Source organism: Ictalurus furcatus, chromosome 1 (assembly GCF_023375685.1).
Source record: "Ictalurus furcatus strain D&B chromosome 1, Billie_1.0, whole genome shotgun sequence".
NCBI classification, from domain to species: Eukaryota; Metazoa; Chordata; class Actinopteri; order Siluriformes; family Ictaluridae; genus Ictalurus; species Ictalurus furcatus.
In genome coordinates, this window is record NC_071255.1 from 4,367,575 (window position 1) to 4,387,731 (window position 20,157).

At 39.2% G+C, this 20,157-nt stretch overlaps 1 protein-coding gene across 1 annotated transcript; it reads left to right on the plus strand.

Annotated features, from left to right (window-relative positions):
• Window positions 1–4,511: 4,511 nt before the first annotated feature.
• On the plus strand, window positions 4,512–7,592 carry si:cabz01093077.1 (C-C chemokine receptor type 4). Its single transcript, XM_053620999.1, has 2 exons — window positions 4,512–4,684; window positions 5,809–7,592. Exons 1-2 carry the CDS (start codon window positions 4,659–4,661, stop codon window positions 6,836–6,838), a joined length of 1,056 nt encoding a protein of 351 aa, XP_053476974.1. The 5' UTR covers window positions 4,512–4,658; the 3' UTR covers window positions 6,839–7,592.
• Window positions 7,593–20,157: the final 12,565 nt, after the last annotated feature.

A 20,157-nucleotide genomic window follows, 5' to 3' on the forward strand; every position in this document is an offset into this window, starting at 1 on the left:
CCTGACTCACAGAAAGTGTCGAGAAACAATCCATAGAAACACTTTAATGCAAAGGCATCATGGGTAGTCATGGTACAATTAGGCCAAACGACAAACTGAAAGAGTAAACAAGAAATCAGCCATAGGATCAGTGGAGTAACAAGAGTCTTACCCAATCACACTGTTTGTGGAACTTACGCAGTCACAAAGTTTGGAAATGTTCAGCAATGTTTCATAATAATAAAAAAAAATGTTACAGTTTATAACTGATGAGTCAAGAAATGATGAAGAAGAGGTTGCTCTGGGGACCACTAGACTACCTCAGCTGGTGGGTAGCAGTGTTACAATGATGACACAGTAATGATATGAGTAATGATGTATGAAACATGTGTGCAATCCTGGATGACTGTTGTAGGGGAAATTAGTTTATTTATACAAGAAGCACCACTAATTAGTACGAACTCATTAGGCAGGGAACTTAAAAGTCAAAGTTCAATAAGTCAAAGTTATTAAAATTTCAACTCAATTTTCAACTGGGAGACCTAATAATCATTGACTTCTTTTTACAGCATTGGTTCTGAATAGTTAATGCAATGTCAAAGAAATCATCCATCCATCTTCTGTACCGCTTTATCCTTTTCAGGGTCACGGGGAACCTGGATCCTATCCCAGGGAGCATCGGGTACAAGGCGGGGTACACTCAGGACAGCGTGCCAATCCATCGCAGGGCACAATCACACACACATTCACACACCCATTCATACACTACGGACACTTTGGACATGCCAATCAGCCTGCATGTCTTTGGACTGAGGGAGGAAACCAGAGTACCCGGAGGAAACCCTCGCAGCACAGAGAGAACATGCAAACTCCGCACACACAGGGTGGGAATCGAACCCCCGACCCTGGAGGTGTGAGGCGAACGTGCTAACCACTAAGCCACCGTGCGCCCTCAAAGAAATAATAAGACGATGCAATTAATGCATCAATTAATGCAATTAATACAAGTAACGTAACTGCTGTTTCTATTTGTAAACAGTAAGTCAAAAGGAAAGGAGAATGGGTGACAGAATATTCAATTCAATTCAATTCAATTTTATTTGTATAGCGCTTTTTACAATAGACATTGTCTGATAGCAGCTTTACAGAAATATATAAACACGTTATACAGATATTAAAGGTGCAAATTTATCCCAACTTAGTGGCGACGGTGGCAAGGAAAAACTCCCTAAGATGTTAAGAGGAAGAAACCTTGAAAGGAACCAGACTCAGAAGGGAACCCGTCCTCATCTGGGTAACAACAGATAGTGTGAAAATGTTCATTATGGTTTTATATGAAGTCTGTTTGGCCTTAGAAGCAGCCGTAGTCCCAGTAATCTGGAATTGGAGTAGATGGGAGCTCCATCCAGAGGTAGGACATCCGAAACAGATCAGGCAGGTCCGGAGAGCAGAGAGGATCAGGATCTCTAGTATCTCCATAAAATCATATGTGGCTCGACAGAAGGAGAGAGGGAGAGAAAAAAATTATTAGGACTGTGCTTAGCGTAACAGAAAGTCTAGTCAGGGTAGGCTTGAGTAAACAAATACGTTTTAAGCCTAGACTTAAACACTGAGACTGTGTCTGAGTCCTGAACACTAATCAGAAGACTGCCCCATAACCGTGGGGCTCTATAAGAGAAAGCTCTTCCCCCTGCTGTAGCCTTCGCTATTCGAGGTACTGTCAAATAGCCTGCATCTTTTGATCTAAGTAGGCGTGGCGGATCATAGAAAACCAAAAGGTCGCTTAGATACTGTGGTGCGAGACCGTTTAGTGCTTTATAAGTTAATAATAGTATTTTATAATCAATGCAAGATTTCACTGGGAGCCAATGCAGTGTGGATAAGATCGGGGTGATGTGGTCGTATCTTCTGGTTCTAGTTAGGACTCTAGCAGCTGCATTCTGGACTAACGGGAGCTTGTTTATGCCCCTACTGGAACATCCAGACAGTAAGGCATTACAGTAATCTAGTCTAGAGGTGACGGAAGCATGAACTAAAATTTCTGCATTATGTAGTGACATTATATTTCTTATCTTAGAAATATTTCTGAGATGAAAGAAAGCTATCCTAGTAATATTATTTACATGAGCATCAAATGAAAGACTGGAGTCAATAATCACACCAAGGTCTTTTACTGCTGCACATGATGAAACAGAAAGACCATCCAGAGTAACTATGTGATCAGAAAGCTTACTTCTAGCTACACATGGTCCTAATACAAGTACTTCTGTCTTATCAGAATTAAGTAAAAGGAAGTTAATAAGCATCCAACGTTTAATGTCCTTTACACATTCCTCAACTTAATTAAGCTGCTGTCTGTCCTCTGGCTTCGCTGAAACATACAACTGTGTATCATCAGCATAAGTGTGTGTGTGTGTGTGTGTGTGTGTGTAAGCAGAAGGTGCGAGGAGGAAGGAGTAGGTGTGAATTGTTGCACACTCCACCCTAGAGGTGTAAACAAAAATAAAAAAAGATCACTGACTGAGTGACCATGCTAGGAAGCAGAGAGGAGATCACATATTATGTTAAGAGAGAGAGAGAAAGAGAGAGAGAAAGAGAGAGAGGGAGAGAAAGAGAGAGAGAGAGAAAGAGGGAGAGAGAGAAAGAGAGAGAGAGAGGTGAGATTCACAGTGATGTGCTTGAATCCCTTTGTCTACAATAATGTCCATTGTAAAAGCAGTTTACAGACTCAAAATGAAAACTATACACAAACAGTAGTAACCTTTCCTATATTTTCCTGCCTAGTTGCAGTCGTACTTTGAGAAGCTTTCAGTTCATGGTGGAGAGAAAGAGAGTGTGTTCATGTATTTGGATCCATTCTTGGGGTGAAATTTGGCTTTATAACTTGTGGATGCATGACTGCCCAATGAACTTTAAGCAGCAGCTGTTTTCTCTGTGGAAAAAAGGGGAAAGATAAATGAACACGTAATTGTAGAGCAGGATTTGTCTTTACAACCAACAATTGTTGGTTTCCTACTAATAAGAGCTGTGGGCCTTGTCTTTGTGGGTTGATTGCCAGGTGTTTCAAACATAGACCTAGAGGTTCTTTTGGTGCTTTACCTGTGTGATGCATCACATGATGTCCATCTGGTTTACGGTAACAATACAGTCTCAAAGGGAACCCCTAGGGAACCCCTATCTGTGGAAGCATGGTACTGACACTGATACTTGGTGGTAAGAAATTGGATTAATTTCTTATTCATTCTGTATTTGAAAAGATCTGGTGCACGCGTAATCCATTTGTCCATTTTGGGATAGCCATGGATGTGGCTCTCTCCTCTCTCTTTTTTAGCTCACTTTCTGGAGATTACTTTGTACTGCTTTCCCGATCTGCAGTCATCCACTCATCAACAGATGGGAGTTTCGTTGGTTCGCCAGATGATGGAAAAAATGGTGGTTGGTATCCAAGGACATGCAGTCCTATGTTCTCCATCCAGTACACACTTCGTTCGTTCTATTTTTTGATTGGGTTTTCAACTTGATTTGAGTGGCTCCATTTCAGGGTTTTGGACCTTGCTTTGTGTTAAGAGGAGCTGTCATGATCTTCCATTTGTTATACTCTCTCATCGGGATGAGGTTATACGCATATGTTAATCTAGCTGGTGAAGATACGAGCAAGACAGATTGCGCTATGGGTAGTGGATAGCAACGTTTTAATGTAATGGCATTTAGAACCCTATCATCACAGAGTTCAGAGACTCTGTCCCGGTTTTATAACAGATTCTGATAGTGTGTCCAGCAAACATTTCTGATCTTTCTGGAATGTAAACAAAAAACCTAAAAAAGAATAATAAAGTAAATCAGATAAAATATTATTACATGGCTATTGTTGTCAAATGTAGCCTAAATCACTGTTTCTTGATTTGGGAAAGATGTTATTATGAAACATAATTAGCCTTTTGCTAATTGTTGTTATAATTTGTGAATGAAAAATGGCTTTATTTCGAGCAGCCCTGCTTTTTCCCCCCATTGTTTTCCAGTTTCTAGGGCACAGTGGTAGGGTTAACATTTAAAAAAAAAAAAAAAATTGCGGATGGAGTAATTACATTGATAATAATATTGGGGACAATACTGTTTAATTTACTGGTAGTATGCTTTTCAGTGAGGTTGGTAATTTAGAGGAAATGCATAGGGGACTCTGAGGTTAAAAACCTTGACTACAGCTTCCTATTGTCTAGAACTAGCACTGTGACCATGTTTAAAAGGTCAAAATAAGAATAATTGCTAAGGCGTAAGCTGTCAAAGCATTCTATAGTGGGTGGCCTTTGACTTTTGACCATATCATTTACTGTTCTTTAAGAGTAATGCCGTGGGTGGGGGAGCTCAAGTAAGTTTTGAGTAGAAATCTTGCCTATGAATAAATGAGTCATGAGCCATCTTATCTCTTCTGTTGGAATTTCTGCAGTGCATCCAGACAAGCTAACTTGCAAATGGCAGGAAGTCTCACCTCATCTTCCCCCTGTACTTCTGAAAAAAAAAAAAAAACTCACTCATGCACATACTCATACAGGCCACGTTTTACAGGAAATTTGCTCGAGCTAGGGTTCAAGAAAAACAGCAAGTTGAAATGCCCTTGTCTCACTTGAATGTATGCCTAGGACTCCAAAGAACACGAGAGAGGACAACAGCTTATTTCCACTATGGAGCAAACTGGAACCACAGAAAGGTAACCTGAAATCTAAATCTGTATCTGGTGCCTTAAGCTGTCTGTGTGTCAGTTGTGAAGTGATCATAATACAGGAACTACAGATCAAACCACAGTGATAAAAAAAAAAATGTCAACGAGTAGCAAGATTGTGGTGGGCTCTTTAAGGGGCCTGTGGTTAAGAGAAGGTGCATATGTTGTGGTTTGAATTGCAAAGCTGAAAGGAGATCATATATTTTTACTTCAAAATTCAGCATTCAAAATTCAAGCATTCAATTCAAGTCACTTCTGATATTACAATACAGCAGTTTAATAAGGATTCAGGTCAGTGTAATATAAATTCAGAAAGAGTGACTGAAGTTCATCCTTCGTACCAAAAGGACAATTTGATCTGATTTAAAAAGAGATTTCAGGAAAGAGACAGTAAAGTGTTGTGGTTAGAAAAAAAAAAAAAAGGAAATGTGTATCTATTAATTCATTACATGTTTGAATAAAATGTAATAATATTTAACTGAAAAATGTACATATAGGCATTTATGAATACATATACAGTATAAGCACACACAAACATATCTATCTATCTATCTATCTATCTATCTATCTATCTATCTCTCTATACACAGCAAAATCACCAGTGTTGATTTAACACCCACAGTGTTGAATTCACACCCTTCAGCGTTTATATAATTCCACTGGACTCATAAACACTATGGGTGTTAATTCAACACTAGGGATTTTACTGTGTGTGTGTGTGTCATATTATATATATATATATATATATATATATATATATATATATATATATATATATATATATATGAAATGAAATATAAATAAAAATTAAATAAAAACTCATTAAATGTAAGTAAAAATTTGCATTGCCAAACCAAAGACAAAATATTAGAGAAAAACGAATCAAATTTGCATTGTAATTTTATTTTACATTCCTGACAGCACAGGTAAAATATTATCATGGAATGTAGTGCTTCAGAAAAGTCATAATATTATTTGTTCCCCCATGGGTTAAATAAAATTTCTGTGTTCGCATAATATGCAAATGAATGTCTCCGTAAAGCGCCCCCCCCCCCCAAGTCTTCCTCCCTACAGTTTCACTGAATAATAATGTCAATTTCTGTTCATTTCAGAATGACCACTATGGACACCACTATGAACTTTAATAGCACTGATAATTATTATGATTACACAGAGCCTTGCTCTCATGAGTCTGCGTTGAACCTGACGTTCATGGTTACCATCTTCTACCTGGTATTTGCCCTTGGACTTCTGGGTAATGGTATGATTTTGTGGATGTTGCTGAAGATCATGCGCATAAAAACCATGACAGATGTGTGCCTGCTAAACCTGGCAATTTCTGACCTGATCACCGTGCTCTCACTGCCTTCGTGGGCGCTTTACTTCCAGAAGAATTTACTTAATTCTAATGCCATGTGCAAACTCATGGTTGGTACCTATCAACTGGGCTTCTACAGTGGCATACTTTTTGTGATGCTGATGAGCCTTGACCGCTACATGGCCATCGTCCACGCAGTGGCATCTTTAGGAACACGGACTTTGCGTTACGCCATTACTGCTAGCCTTGTCATCTGGACCATCTCTTTCTCCGCTGCACTCCCAGGGGCCCTTTTCCACAACATGATCAAAGATGTGGATAACAACACACAGTGTGATTGGGATGTCAAAGATGGATCAGTCAGGACGTGGAAGCTGTTCCTTAATTTTAGCCAAAATACAGTAGGGCTCTTTGTCTCACTGCCTGTCACAATCTACTGCTATGTCAGAATCCTCCTAGTGCTAAGGAGAACAAAGAACTCCAAGCGAGGACGAGCCATGAAGTTAATTTTCGCCATTGTTGCCGTCTTCGTGGTCTTCTGGGTACCATACAACATAGCCGTATTTCTGAAGACCCTGCAGGACTTGGAAATTGGTGATACCTGTCAGAGCAATCAACAGGTATCTATCACCCTGAATGTGACTGAGACCATTGCATTAACCCACTGTTGTGTGAATCCTGTAATCTATGCTTTTGTTGGAGAAAAATTCAGGAAATGTCTGGCCAGAGAGTTTTCAAAATGGCTACTTTGTGCAAAGTTTTACAAACCAGCATCGACGTATTCGAAAACCTCAGAAAATGAGACATCCAACACACCTGTATAAGAGAACTGTTTTTATAATATCTGTATATATATGTACGTATTTGTGTAAATGCCAGAGGATATAGAATCAGAGGTGACTTGAATTAAACTGTACATACTTCTTTTATCTACAGTAAATCAGTTAGTATATTAGGGTAGCATTGCCGACTCACAACTCCAGAGTGCCTGGTTCAATCCTGAGCTTTGGCTGCTGTCTGTGTTTTTTGTTCTTCCCATATCTTCCTGAGTTCTTTGTTTTCCGCCAGCCTTCCAAACCCACACTGGTACGTGCCCTGAGCTGGACTGCTGTCCCATTAAGGGTGTATTCCCGCCCTGCTCCCAGCCTTCCCAGAAATCACTCCAGATCCACTGCAACCACAACTAGAATAAAACAGTTACTAAAGAATGTTCTAATGTTTGCAAATATTAGGTCTTACTACATTAGTATTATATTATATTTATTATATTAATAATACCAGAGTCATAGGAATACTAAAACGTGATGGTAATTTTGTTTGATTTAGTTCTTAAGAAGATATAGAAGCTATAAGACCTAAGACCCCTTAGTTTTCCCTAAGACAATTCTTGTGAATTATGAGATAATGATATATACCCCATACCAAATAGAACATTACAGATATTCTGTCAAAAACAGAATCATCCACTAAATTTAAGTTCTATAAACATAATGTACCACACTGAGGGTTCAAGTTTCAGTGACTCCTTCATTATCTGGTTGAATGATGGTTTATATATTAATTATGTATATGACCAATATTAACTGTCCTGTGCATTATTACAAGCCTTATTAAAAACCTCTTAATTGCCCAGTTCATAGTACATAATTGCATCATTGCACAGAGTCATGTTTTTTTTATTTTATTGAAATGTGCACAGTTTAACCCCTCCTTAAATCAAGCCACAAAGCCAAATGTTTTGAAAGACTTGCTGTAGCACACGCAACTGTGAGAGCCGGATTTCCTGCATATGACTCTTTGTTCTTACAAGAAAACCTCGGTAGCATGCGTGTAACAAATGACTGAAGGACGAAGCTTGAAACTGTCAAACATAACAAGAAGGCGCATGTTGTAATATGCATAAATGTATGTTATGGTCTATTATTATAACAACCAAAGTAATGAAGCTTTGTCAGTTTTGCAAATTGTACACCACTGCAGGCGGGGGTTCTTTGATATGTTCTAAGCAGAGCTGGCCTTAGGGTTTGTGAGGCGCTAAGCAAGATCATGACCATGGGCTCTAAACCCACAATTATACATTCAACCAATTCATAGTACAACATGACCCAGTTTCTTTCTTTGGTTAAAGTGAGCACTCCAAAGAAAGGACATTTTTTGTGTGGCTTTTGAGTTGGGGCAGACCTTTGTATAAAAGTGCATATGATTTAATATAACTATCAAGAATGCGAATTCAATTGGGGGGGGGGGAAAGTGTGCATTTAGAGCGAAATGAAATAATTAAATAGTCCAATAGATTTAGTAAAACAACAGCATATTGAAAAGGCTCTACGCATGTATGGGAGCTCTTCTTGTGTAACATGGGCTAAATTGTTACTAAAGTTAATCTTTCTTTGACAGGACAATGGTCCAGGAAGCAGGACTAGGTGGCAGTATATAAATGCAACACTGAAGGGAGAAGCAAATAAAAAATTTTAAATCCTGCATCTTGGCTTATCAGGTTTATGACAGCAGTGCAAATGATATCTGGCTATAGTTTTAGGTTTTGATTGAAGGTAAATGTAAATTAAATAATGCAATTTGCCCTCACTAGGAGCACATAGAACATTCTGAGTTTGGGTTGTCTCTACAGCTTTAGGTACACTTAGAAATTTCAGAATACCACCTTTAGAAACAAACCCAGAGCATAAAAAGTACCACATTAGAGATACCACTTGTAAGACATGTGTAAAACATGTTGTCTGTTTTCACATAAACTTGCATACAAGGGTATATTTCTCTATTATTCAATAATACGATGTAATGTCTTACTCTTCTTGAAAAAGGAACAGCCAAGTTACACTATATGGCCTGACCATCACACCCATATGTGTTTTTTGAACATCTCATACCAGATTTCATCCCACTTTGTGTTTATAATAGCCTCCACTCTTCTGGGAAGGCTTGCCACTAGATTTTGGAGCATGGCTGTGGGAATTTTGATCATTCAGCCATTAGAGCATTAGTGAGGTCAGGCACTGTTGTTTGGCAAAGTGGCCTGGGGTGCAGTCAGTGTTCCCAATGTTTCTCAAAGGTGTTCAGTTGGGTTGAGGTCAGGGATCTCTGCAGGACACTTGAGTTCTTCCACTCCAACCTTTGCAAACCATATCCTCATGAAGCTTGCTTTGTGTACAGGGGCGTTGTCATGCTGGAACAGATTTGTGTTTCTTAGTTCCAGTGAATGGAAATTTTAAATTGTAAAACATACACAGACATCTTATACAACTCGGTGCTTCCAACTTTGAGGCAACAGTTTGGGGAAGGCTCGCATATGGATGTGATTGTCCACAAACCTTTCACCATATAGTGTAATTAGCTACTCCGAGTAGATGAAAATGAATTGCTAGACTATAAGCTATGACACAAACCACCACTACCAGTGAACCAAGTCACCTTGGCAAAATATCATACATTTGTATCAACTTAGCTAATATGCTAGCTGCCTATGTTTACAGTATTGAAATAATTCTGAACAATGTAGCTAGCTAATACTAGGTGCTGCTAGCTAGCTACCATGAATACTCTAACCAATAAAGCTAATATGACAAATGTTAACTTTGGGAATAACATCTGCTTGAGAAGCTGGGAGCTTGATTCTGTCTGGGAACAATGTTAAGTTATTATAAATGGATAAAATTTACGATATCATTAATTCTATAATAAGTAAACATTTAAATTGTTCGCAAATTGCTGAGCCGTAAAATGAATAACGCACTTCAGCACAGGATGCAACTGGAAAATAATCAACTTTGTGCTGGTAACAGTAAGTCAGTCTTACTGTATCACTGCTTCATGACAACACCCTGCTATTGACACACATTTTTTTCCATCACTCTTCATTATATTTCTGGTGTTTCCTTTTTGCTTTTTTTTTTTTTTTAAGCACAAATGCAAAAAATTGCATCGGAATGAGTGGAATGGAAATTCCCTCAGCAGACAGTTATGCATGTGTTAAGATGCCAGTACAGAGAGTAGCATTTACCTGCACAAACAACATCTGAACCTACATTTTAAGAAGAAAAATAGATGAGAGCTGTAGATTAACAGGCCACTTCCTTGCTGTGAACAGCTTCTGATTTGTATCGGCACAGCTATTAGCATCAGAGACCTGCTTTTGGTACGGTTCTGGGAAGTCTTAGGCGGAGTTCTCATTCTGAAGAGAATTTTATCAGCATCACTATCAGTATCCATATGTACAATACATGGGATTTTATAACAATCAAGTGCTTACATTCATGCAATAACAAGAAAGGCTGCAAATGGGAGCTTCAGATGTCTTCCATTTAAAACAGATTCAACAGCAGAAACTCTATTTAATAAAACTGATGTTGATCAAAGTCATAAGAAAAAGGGTACAAGCCCTATACTCTCACATTCTGAGGAGATGAAAGGAGTTTCTCAGTGTCATTGTGAGTATGGCCTGAAACCTGATTCATACCAAAAAATGTGAAAGAATTCTTATCTTGAAGGAATTGAGTAATACGAGTTGCAAATAATGTGGAGCTAACCTCAAGGCTCACCTTATTTGACCTATTTGCCATTTTCTTCCTAGTTTGCAGCTGTTTTTTTGTTTGTTTGTTTGTTTTTTACACATTTGGAATGATGAGACTACTTCGGAAATAGAGAAAACACTGTGAGGAAATTTTCCAGTACAAGTTCAATAATATTTTTTTTTAACTTAAACCCCCGTCTTCCTTTTACATGTTGATGCACTGATTCATTGCTGCACTTTGGAGACCGTACCTGTTGACACCTCATTTGCATATGATCTACTGTTGCAGTCCCTCACCTCATGTGAATGAGCGAAGTACATTTACTGTATATGCATTGTTTTTTAAACCACGACAGTTATTTATCTTTGAGAGGTTTTTTTTTTTTAAATTTATATTTCTTCTTCTTATGTCATTTTTATCTTGTTCCAATGCTGTATAATATACTGCACAATTTCTAAACCCTGGTCTATTTTTAACTATATAAAGTTATTGAGTAATGTGTCTTAAAATAACGTTCAGTAACATTCAGTAGCCATATCTCCCTGCAGTTCTCGCCTGGTGTCCCACTGAAGTTAAGCAGAGTTGAGCCTGGCCAGTACCTGGATGGGAGAACTCCTGGGGAAAACTAAGGTTGCTGCTGGAAGTGCTGGTGCTCCCCCTGTGGTCTGGGTGGGTCCTAATGCCCCAGTATAGTGACAGGGACACTATGCTGTAGAAACAGCATCGTCTTTCGGATGAGATGTTAAACCGAAGTCCTGACTCTCTGGGGTCATTGAAAATCCCAGGACACTTATCGTAAAAGGAGTAGGGGTATAACCACTGTTGGCAACCACCGCTGCCACTGTTGGACCCTTGAGCAACGCCCTTAACCCTCTCTGCTCCAGGGGCGCTGTATCATGGCTGACCCTACACTTTAACCCAAACTTCCTGACATGCTGGGGTATGCAAAGAAAAGAATTTCACTGTGCAGTTATGTATACGTGATCAATAACGAATCATTATTATCATTATATAGAGGCCATATCACAAGATGCAAACCACTCATCAGCAGTAAGAATCAGAAGGCCAGGGGGTATTCTAGAAATATGACTTACCTGGGTAAGTTTACTCAGAGTTAATGGATAACCTCAACTTTCGGTTCCAAAAATGGAGGTAATTTATAGGGTATGTAAGTTGCCATAGCAACTTACCCCAAATAGTTGCCAGGGTTAGTTTGTTTCAGAGTGCTCATGAGCATAGCCTGCCCTTTTGAAGAAGATCCAGAGGACGAGGAAACGCTGATTATACGAAATCTTTTTCATACTCAGATGAATATTTGCGGGAGTGTTACCGTTTATCACGAGAATTGTTAATGTAACATTTTGAAACCTCACATCGCCAACGTGACACATTGTGGATCAGCGCTTTACACCGAGAACATTTTATGCATTGCCCTTCATTATTTTTTTGCCACAGGGAGTTTTCTGTATATAACGTGGGTGATGCAGCGCATGTGGAAAGGACAACGGTGTGTAGAACCGTTCATGAGTACGTCTTGCACTCAAACGGTTCCTACACAATTTTATGCAGTTTCCTGGCCATAAACCATGTTGAACCATTGATGAAGATGGCAAGACGAACTGCCAGTGAACCAAAGAGATTGCAGGGTGTTACAAGATGTGATCCGCCCACATAATTTCTAATGAAATGACTAATGCACAAAGTGAATAGTCTGGGTTCATTGTTTCTTTCTTTTCTGTAAATGACATTTGAATTCATTGCATTATAATGATAATAATAATAATAATAATAATCAGTAGGCAAATACTTTGTCCACCTTTAACCAGTGCTTCAGCAATTCAATTTCAAGCCTGGCCTTTTTTATGTTCAGCTTTTTTTCCCTCCATTTGAAGCTGTAGAAGCTCCATCTCCATGTCAGTCTTTTTCTAATTTGCCTTTGAAGATGGACCTTATACAGCTCCTTTGCAGGAAGACAGAATGATAATTCAATATAATTGATATTATAAATGTCTGGGGTTTTTTTTACACTGCCAAGATTCTGTGTGGAGGTAGATGGACCCTCCTCTGTACAGGAATCCCCAGCCATAATCTTTAAGGGGACAATGAAAAAGTTTTAATAATCCCATAATTTTAAAAAAGGAATGCATTATATGTTAAACCGCTGAGGGCCTCCCAGAATCTTCATTTTGTACCTCTGTCACAGCAGAGATGGTCTCTTCATCTTCATCCTACACTGCAAATCAGTAATGATGTTTGGTCTAGCAAACAGAAACAATACCTGAAGACAATAATCACTTTCAACTGTGGTAGGATGTGCTGTTGCAGGAGGGTCAATTAATACAACATGTCCATCCGCAACTGTAAGAAAATGAATGAAAGTGTGTACATTCTCAAACAAATACAACCAATATACAAAGACATAAGGAACATCTAGTAGGGGCATTACAATTAAGATTACAGTACATACCATATGCAGTAAAATAAAATAAATATGCATAATACACAAGTGAAACATTGCCAATAAAGGGTTATTTTAAAATTCCTTTTTTTTAAGACCGTGGCAGAGTTTATTGTCATCTTGATTGTTTAAGAATTAATCACATAAAGCACTAGAAACTTAAAAAAACAAAAACAACAACAAAAAAAAAAACAAGTCCTGAGCCCTAATATGCTACACACACATTTTACCAAGCCACTTATATCATGGGAGGTAGCCGACTCTGACGAACTGCCCCCTGGATCTACCCCCTTGAGTAAGGGGCAGTGCCACCTCCTCAGCCGGAGTGAGTGAAGGTGCTGGTGGTCCCCACCCATTTTACGGTCCTCTGTCTTCTTCCTGGGGCTATATAGAACCTAGAGAAAAGTTATTATAGAAGGTTGGGCCAATTAGTTAGGTTACAATATAGGAAGTTTATGAAATATGATCTTTTTGGTGTTTCATTTTGACTTGGATCCAAGTTCTTCAGGTCCAGAAGGATTACACCTGAAAATATAAAGCCTATTATATTATTAATAGTATGTGCAATGTTAAGAAATTGATGGAGAGCTAAAAGTAAAGGATCTAATAGGATCAAGGTTTAATTTTGCATCATAATGAAAGGAAACTTTTCAGATATTTATGAGCTTATGAATTCACGCATTTACTCGATCCGCATTTACTCGATTCATCCATTTACTCGATACTTTTTGTCCAAAGCAGCAATTACTTGTTTGTTTGTTATGAATTACTTATATTCCTCATAAGCATGCATTAAAACCTCCAACTCTGCTTCCCTGAAGTATGCAGCTCGCTTTTTTTCGCCCTGGGTTTCCATGGTGACTCCTGAAATCGGTGATCTATTGATAATGTCTTTATGTACTCACATTAACTCTGAGTTTCCAGTTGGAGGTTGATTGAACTTACTCCTAACCGGCGTTTTGGAACAGACATACTCTGAGTAAGCAAGGTTTGGATTGATCAACCGAGACTTCAGGGTTTATGTGACGGTAAGTTAACCCTGCTTTCTGGAATACCCCCCATATTGGAGTTCAGAGATGTCATAGAAATTCTGGAATCAAGACATCTTGGCGTTCCAGTGGCCCACCAGCGGGCCATTTACACGGCTGTACGTAGTACATAGGTACTTAGGCAATATACCATTGGAATGCTAAGAATCTTGTGATTTGAGTGTTATAAACAATTAAAAATTACAAAGATACAATCACAACAGCAGCTACTATCAATATCACTGTCAGACCACGGCACCAAACAGAGCCAACTCACCTGCAGTACACCCGGAAAGTATTCACAGCGCTTCACTTTTTCCACATTTTGTTATGTTACAGCCTTATTCCAAAATGGATTAAATTCATTATTTTCCTCAAAATTCTACAAACAATACCCCATAATGACAACATGAAAGAAGTTTGTGTGAGATCTTTGCAAATTTATTAAAAATAAAAAACAAAAAAAGTACATGTACATAAGTATTCACAGCCTTTGCTCAATACTTTGTTGAAGCACCTTTGGCACCAATTACAGCCTCAAGTCTTTTTGAGAATGCTGCTACAAGCTTGGCACACCTATCTTTGGGCAGTTTCTCCCATTCTTTTTTGCAGGACCTCTCAAGCTCCATCAGGTTGGATGGGGAGCGTGGGTGTACAGCCATTTTCAGATCTCTCCAGAGATGTTCAATCGGGTTCAAGTCTGGGCTCTGGCTGGGCCACTCAAGGGCATTCACAGAGTTGTCCTGTAGCCACTCCTTTGTTATCTTGGCTGTGCGCTTAGGGTCGTTGTCCTGTTGGAAGATGAACCTTCGCCCCAGTCTGAGGTCCAGAGCGCTCTGGAGCAGGTTTTCATCAAGGATGTCTCTGTACATTGCTGCATTCATCTTTCCCTCGATCCTGACTAGTCTCCCAGTTCCTGCCGCTGAAATACATCCCCACAGCATGATGCTGCCACCACCATGCTTCACTGTAGGGATGGTATTGGCCAGGTGATGAGTGGTGCCTGGTTTCATCCAGACATGACACTTGCCATTCAGGCCAAAGAGTTCAATCTTTGTTCAATCTTTGGTCTGAGAGTCCTTCAGGTGCCTTTTGGCAAACTCCAGGCAGGCTGCCATGTGCCTTTTACTGAGGAGTGGCTTCCATTTAGCCACTCTACCATTCAGGCGTGATTGATGGAGTTCTGCAGAGATGGTTGTTCTTCTGGAAAGTTCTCCTCTCTCCACAGAGACACGCTGGAGCTCTGTCAGAGTGACCATCGGGTTTTTGGCCACCTCCCCAACTAAGGCCCTTCTCCATCCAAACTCAGTTTTGCCGGGCGGCCAGCTCTAGGAAGAGTCCTGCTGGTTCCACACTTCTTCCATTTACGGATGATGGAGGCCACTGTGCTCATTGGGACCTTCAATGCTGCAGAAATGTTTCTGTACCCTTCCCCAGATCTGTGCCTCAATACAGTCCTGTCTCAGAGGTCTACAGACAGTTCTTTGTACTTCATGGCTTGGTTTGTGCTCTGACATGCATTGTTAACTGTGGGACCTTATATAGACAGGTGTGTGCCTTTCCAAATCATGTCCAATCAACTGAATTTACCCCAGGTGGACTCTAATCAAGTTGTAGAAACATCTCAAGGATGATCAGTGGAAACGGGATGTACCTGAGCTCAATTTTGAGTGCCATGGGAAAGGCTGTGAATTCTTATGTAAATGTGCTTTTTTTTTTGTTTGAAATCTTTTGCAAAGATTTCAAACAAACTTCTTTCATGTTGTCATTATGGGGTATTATTTGTACAATTTTGAGGAAAATAATGAATTTAATCCATTTGAGAATAAGGCTGTAACATAACAAAATGTGGGAAAAGTGAAGCGCTGTGAATACTTTCCGGATGCACTGTATGAAGCCAGATAGCACTCCACTAAACCATAATATCCGGACAAAAACAGCCATTACACTGGCAAAGGTCCAAACAATCCAATTATGTAAAAATATTTAGTCTAAAACACATTTTACATCAATAAATCCGCACGGACTACTGCTGCTGTCGTTCCAAATTATCTCAGAAAACCTTGTTTAGCTTAAAAATGGCCCCTGGGCTGTGACCTAACAACCTCCATGTCCTGTCTATAGGCTTCAAAATCCAATGAGAGTCTATGCTTCAGCAAGATCCTTCCCCCATTCCTATGTGAATAGCTCGAGCTGTGTAATGGCTGCTGGGGGGAGGATTAGACCATCGTCTAGCCAGTGAACTGCTGAGAAGAATGATCTCTTGCTTCATGGGTGTGTTTCCACACTTCAGCTTAAAAGTCCCTGTATAAAGCTCTGTAACCAATGGCACAAGAGCACGTACAAGTGCACAAAGGCTTGTAAAATAATATACATATAAATATACATTTTGTAGTTTTCTGGATATGTGATATGATAATTATAAGAAAAATCAAGAGTAGCAGCCTTTTTATCCTAGTTATGTGAACATGGTTACTAAGGGCCCTTTGGAGTCTCCGAAAGGTTTTGGTATAATAACACATGGTCATACCCTTAGAAAAACCCTTAAAATATAAATTTTTATTTTGCATTGTTATCAAATTTGAACTTGGACTAGAAAAGGTTTCATGCTGTGGTCCAATTGTGTTTTCCAGCTAATAGTTCCAAGCTGTAGGCATCTGCAGGCCTCTGTATGCAAAAAAAAAATAAATAAATAAATAAATAAAATATCAGTCAAAAAATACCTTCTCTTTCAGTGTATTCAAACCTCTTTTACTCAATACCAGTAGCACTTACAGTGATTCTGACTTCTCGCAACAAAACCTCAGAGTGTCCACTTTCAAAAGAGACCAAAAGCATGCATGTACTCCAAATGGTTCAAGAATACCTTTAATTTAACTTTGTGTGTGCTTTGGTTAGGCATTGTAGGCTAATTTTACTGAAACATCATGGGGGTTAACTGCTACCAAAATGATGGAAAAACTGTCTGATCCAATAATTTTGCTCACCGACAAATTTGGTGGTCTGCCACCAAAAAATGTGGTATTGGCCCCACATGTCCCTATGGATGATGGCCACCATTAAGCCCCTAGCTCTAGCCTGGGACACAAATAAATGCCCAGTGTGTGAGGTGGCAAAGGTCAGTCACCGAGGCATCAAAATACTAAAGAGGAAACACATGGTCAGTAATGAAGAGATTATATTGTTGTTGTCACGCTTTGTAGGCGGAGACGGAAGCAAGTGCAGGTAGGCAGATGTATATCAATAATCCAAAAGGGGTAAGGCAAAATCCATGGTCGATCAACAGGCAGGGGTCGGGCGATCAGGCAAACAGACAAAACTAGGCAAGGGAGAAAATTGAGGTTGAGAGCAAAAACAATGGTGAAAAGTCACTTTGGCAAAACACGAGAATAAGGCTTGGATAACGGCAGAGAACAAGTCAACTGGACGTTTACTTCGCAAGGTCAGATAGTTTGACAAAGTCCTTAAATACTGCGTATGCTCTCTGTGTAAGATTGGTTGCAGGTGTGTGTAGGTAGTACTCCGGCGAAGGTGAGAGTGTGCGTGTGTGGGAAGTGTAATCCTTAGTGGCCATGTTTGTAGTTAGTGGTGTCTCCTGGGAAATGGAGTTGCTGGTTGGCTGTGCTATGACAGTTGTTCATTGACAATACATTTTCAGTTGCTTTTACTTTAAATCAAAGACTCCTGGGTACAGAACAAGTGTGTAATTAAACTGTATTTAATTTTTCATGCGGTCTGCTGCAGCTTCCCTCTAACAAAAGCAACATCAGAAAATTCCGGTTCATTCTGCTGAATCTCTTTATTTGTTGTGAGAAAACTGATGTACATCTTGTGTTAGGAACAGGGTTGCCAGATCTGCATGACAAAGCAGGCCAACGGACAAGTAAGGAATAAAGCATATGGGGTCATCCTGGAGCATAGAGGGCGATTGTAACAAGACACAAAATTTGATACAATATGTGGTGTCTCAATATGAGGCAATGATTATGCAGCAAAAATAACCATTTTCTCTACATGTGCGCTAGGTTTACTATGCATCTGGGCATGCAAGAAGTCCACTGGATGAACATTTTGACTAGATATGTTCCTACATAAAATTAGCATACTCTGGAGGAAAGCTTTATCAGCCTGGAGGTCTTTCACTTTGACTTCAAGATAGAAGTGTTTGTTTTGTTTTTTCTGCTTTAAGCTGGACTTTCAATTTCTGCAACTCCAAGACTGCACTGGGTGACTGTAAAATATATTAGAAAAACTCTTTAAAAAAAAAAAACAAATATTGAAGCTCTGTTGCTAAATTGCAGGCAATATTGTATTGGGTCCTTATTGTGTTTTCTGAAGTGTTAGTTTAAAACCCGACTAAAAAGGCACTTCACTTGGTGCACTTTATATGACACATTATAAAATGTACTGAGTGACTGGACAGACATAGCCCAGCCTTACAAACCTTTTGGCTTAGGCAGTGACTGGTCAGATATGGGGTTTCATATTTCCAATTAAATAAATTCCGATCCACAAGTAAATGTAGCGAGATTCACAAAAAGAAAAGGATTTCACTGTGTATATGTATATGTGATCAATAAAGACTCATTATCATTACCATTATACTCTTTTCATTACAGATGCAGATAATTAGCGTATGGGTGGATATAATTGCTCAGGTAGGCTCTGAAGGAGAGCGACTGGGGGAATATCACAGCAGAATACCTATCCCTATGATTGCCACCAAGAGTTATTACTGCCCCCTAATGGATCATATTTTCACAACATGCTGGGACTTACACAGAGCTTGGTCATATTCTCCCCCCAACTGTGTGCTCCTGAATACTGCTGGCATTGAGTAATGGGAGGTCCATGAGGTTAAACAGATATACCAGGACAGCCATCCTGTAGTATGTGTGGTGATAACTGGGGACAAATCCCTTTGCAACTAGAGATTCTCCTGAACTGAAATATGCAGCATGTATCTTAATCAAAGTGTATTTTAAAATGTGGTTATATTTCATTCCAATTCCACTGAAAGAAGCTCCAACTATACCTCTATAATGTAAGACAATCTACATACGGAAAAACAACAGACCAATTTGAAAGTATTAAAGGTTTACAATGGGAATTGACTTCTCACTTTAATTACCAGTCTCTGTCACAAGACCTGCGATATAAATCTCTCACCACATTTAAATGCAAGCCTCATTGTTGTTTTCACTCAGCTAATCTCATGTCATTTTTGTATATATATATATATATATATATATACATATATATATATATATATATATATATATATACATATATATATATATATATATATATATACATATATATATATATATATATATATATATATATATATATATATATATATATATAAAATGAAATATTGTGAAAGTGTTTTTTTAGGCAACAGGTTAAAAAGTAATTTATGAAAAATTTGAGGAACTAAAACATTCAGGCCAAATTGAGTCATTTCACAGCAGCCAGTCAGTTAGGCCCTTCAGTGTTTGAGAAAAAATACGGCAGGAAGTGTACAAGGTTCCGCTGCTACAGGAAATGTACAAGCGTCAGCTGCTACTTTGTGGAAGGACAGTGGTACACTTGATACACATGTAGAACCCCAACCTACATAGCCTTAATAGGTATCTCGATTTAATGCCAAGTTAGTATATATCGGACTATTACTATAGTATCTGACTATTTTTATTTAGGTAGGCTTATGCATGCTTATAATGCTCAATTTCTATAATGTTCAGGTCCTGCTTGAGGCTGGCATTGAAGTAGCTCCAGCCATGCATGGCACCATGCAAAGCCTCTCCGGCGCTTTATGAGCTCATTATAGTAGCATCTACAGCCCTGCAGGTAGGGTCTGCCAAGGAGGTTGCTCCACCCCTATGCTTTGCGAGGTCTTTGCTCCACTGTCTAGCCCTGCAAGGTCGTCGCTTCACATCCTGGCTCTGCCAAGGACAGTGCACTGCACTCAGGCTTCACAGATGATGTCTCCTATCCACCTCCTGTATTTGATGACTTCATGCTCTCTCTGCCTCCTGGTTTTGTCCTCTGTCACGAATCCCATCAATAAGAGCATGCCTAAAAGCACCATGCTCTTAGTGTGACATTTATTTTCAGTTCATGTG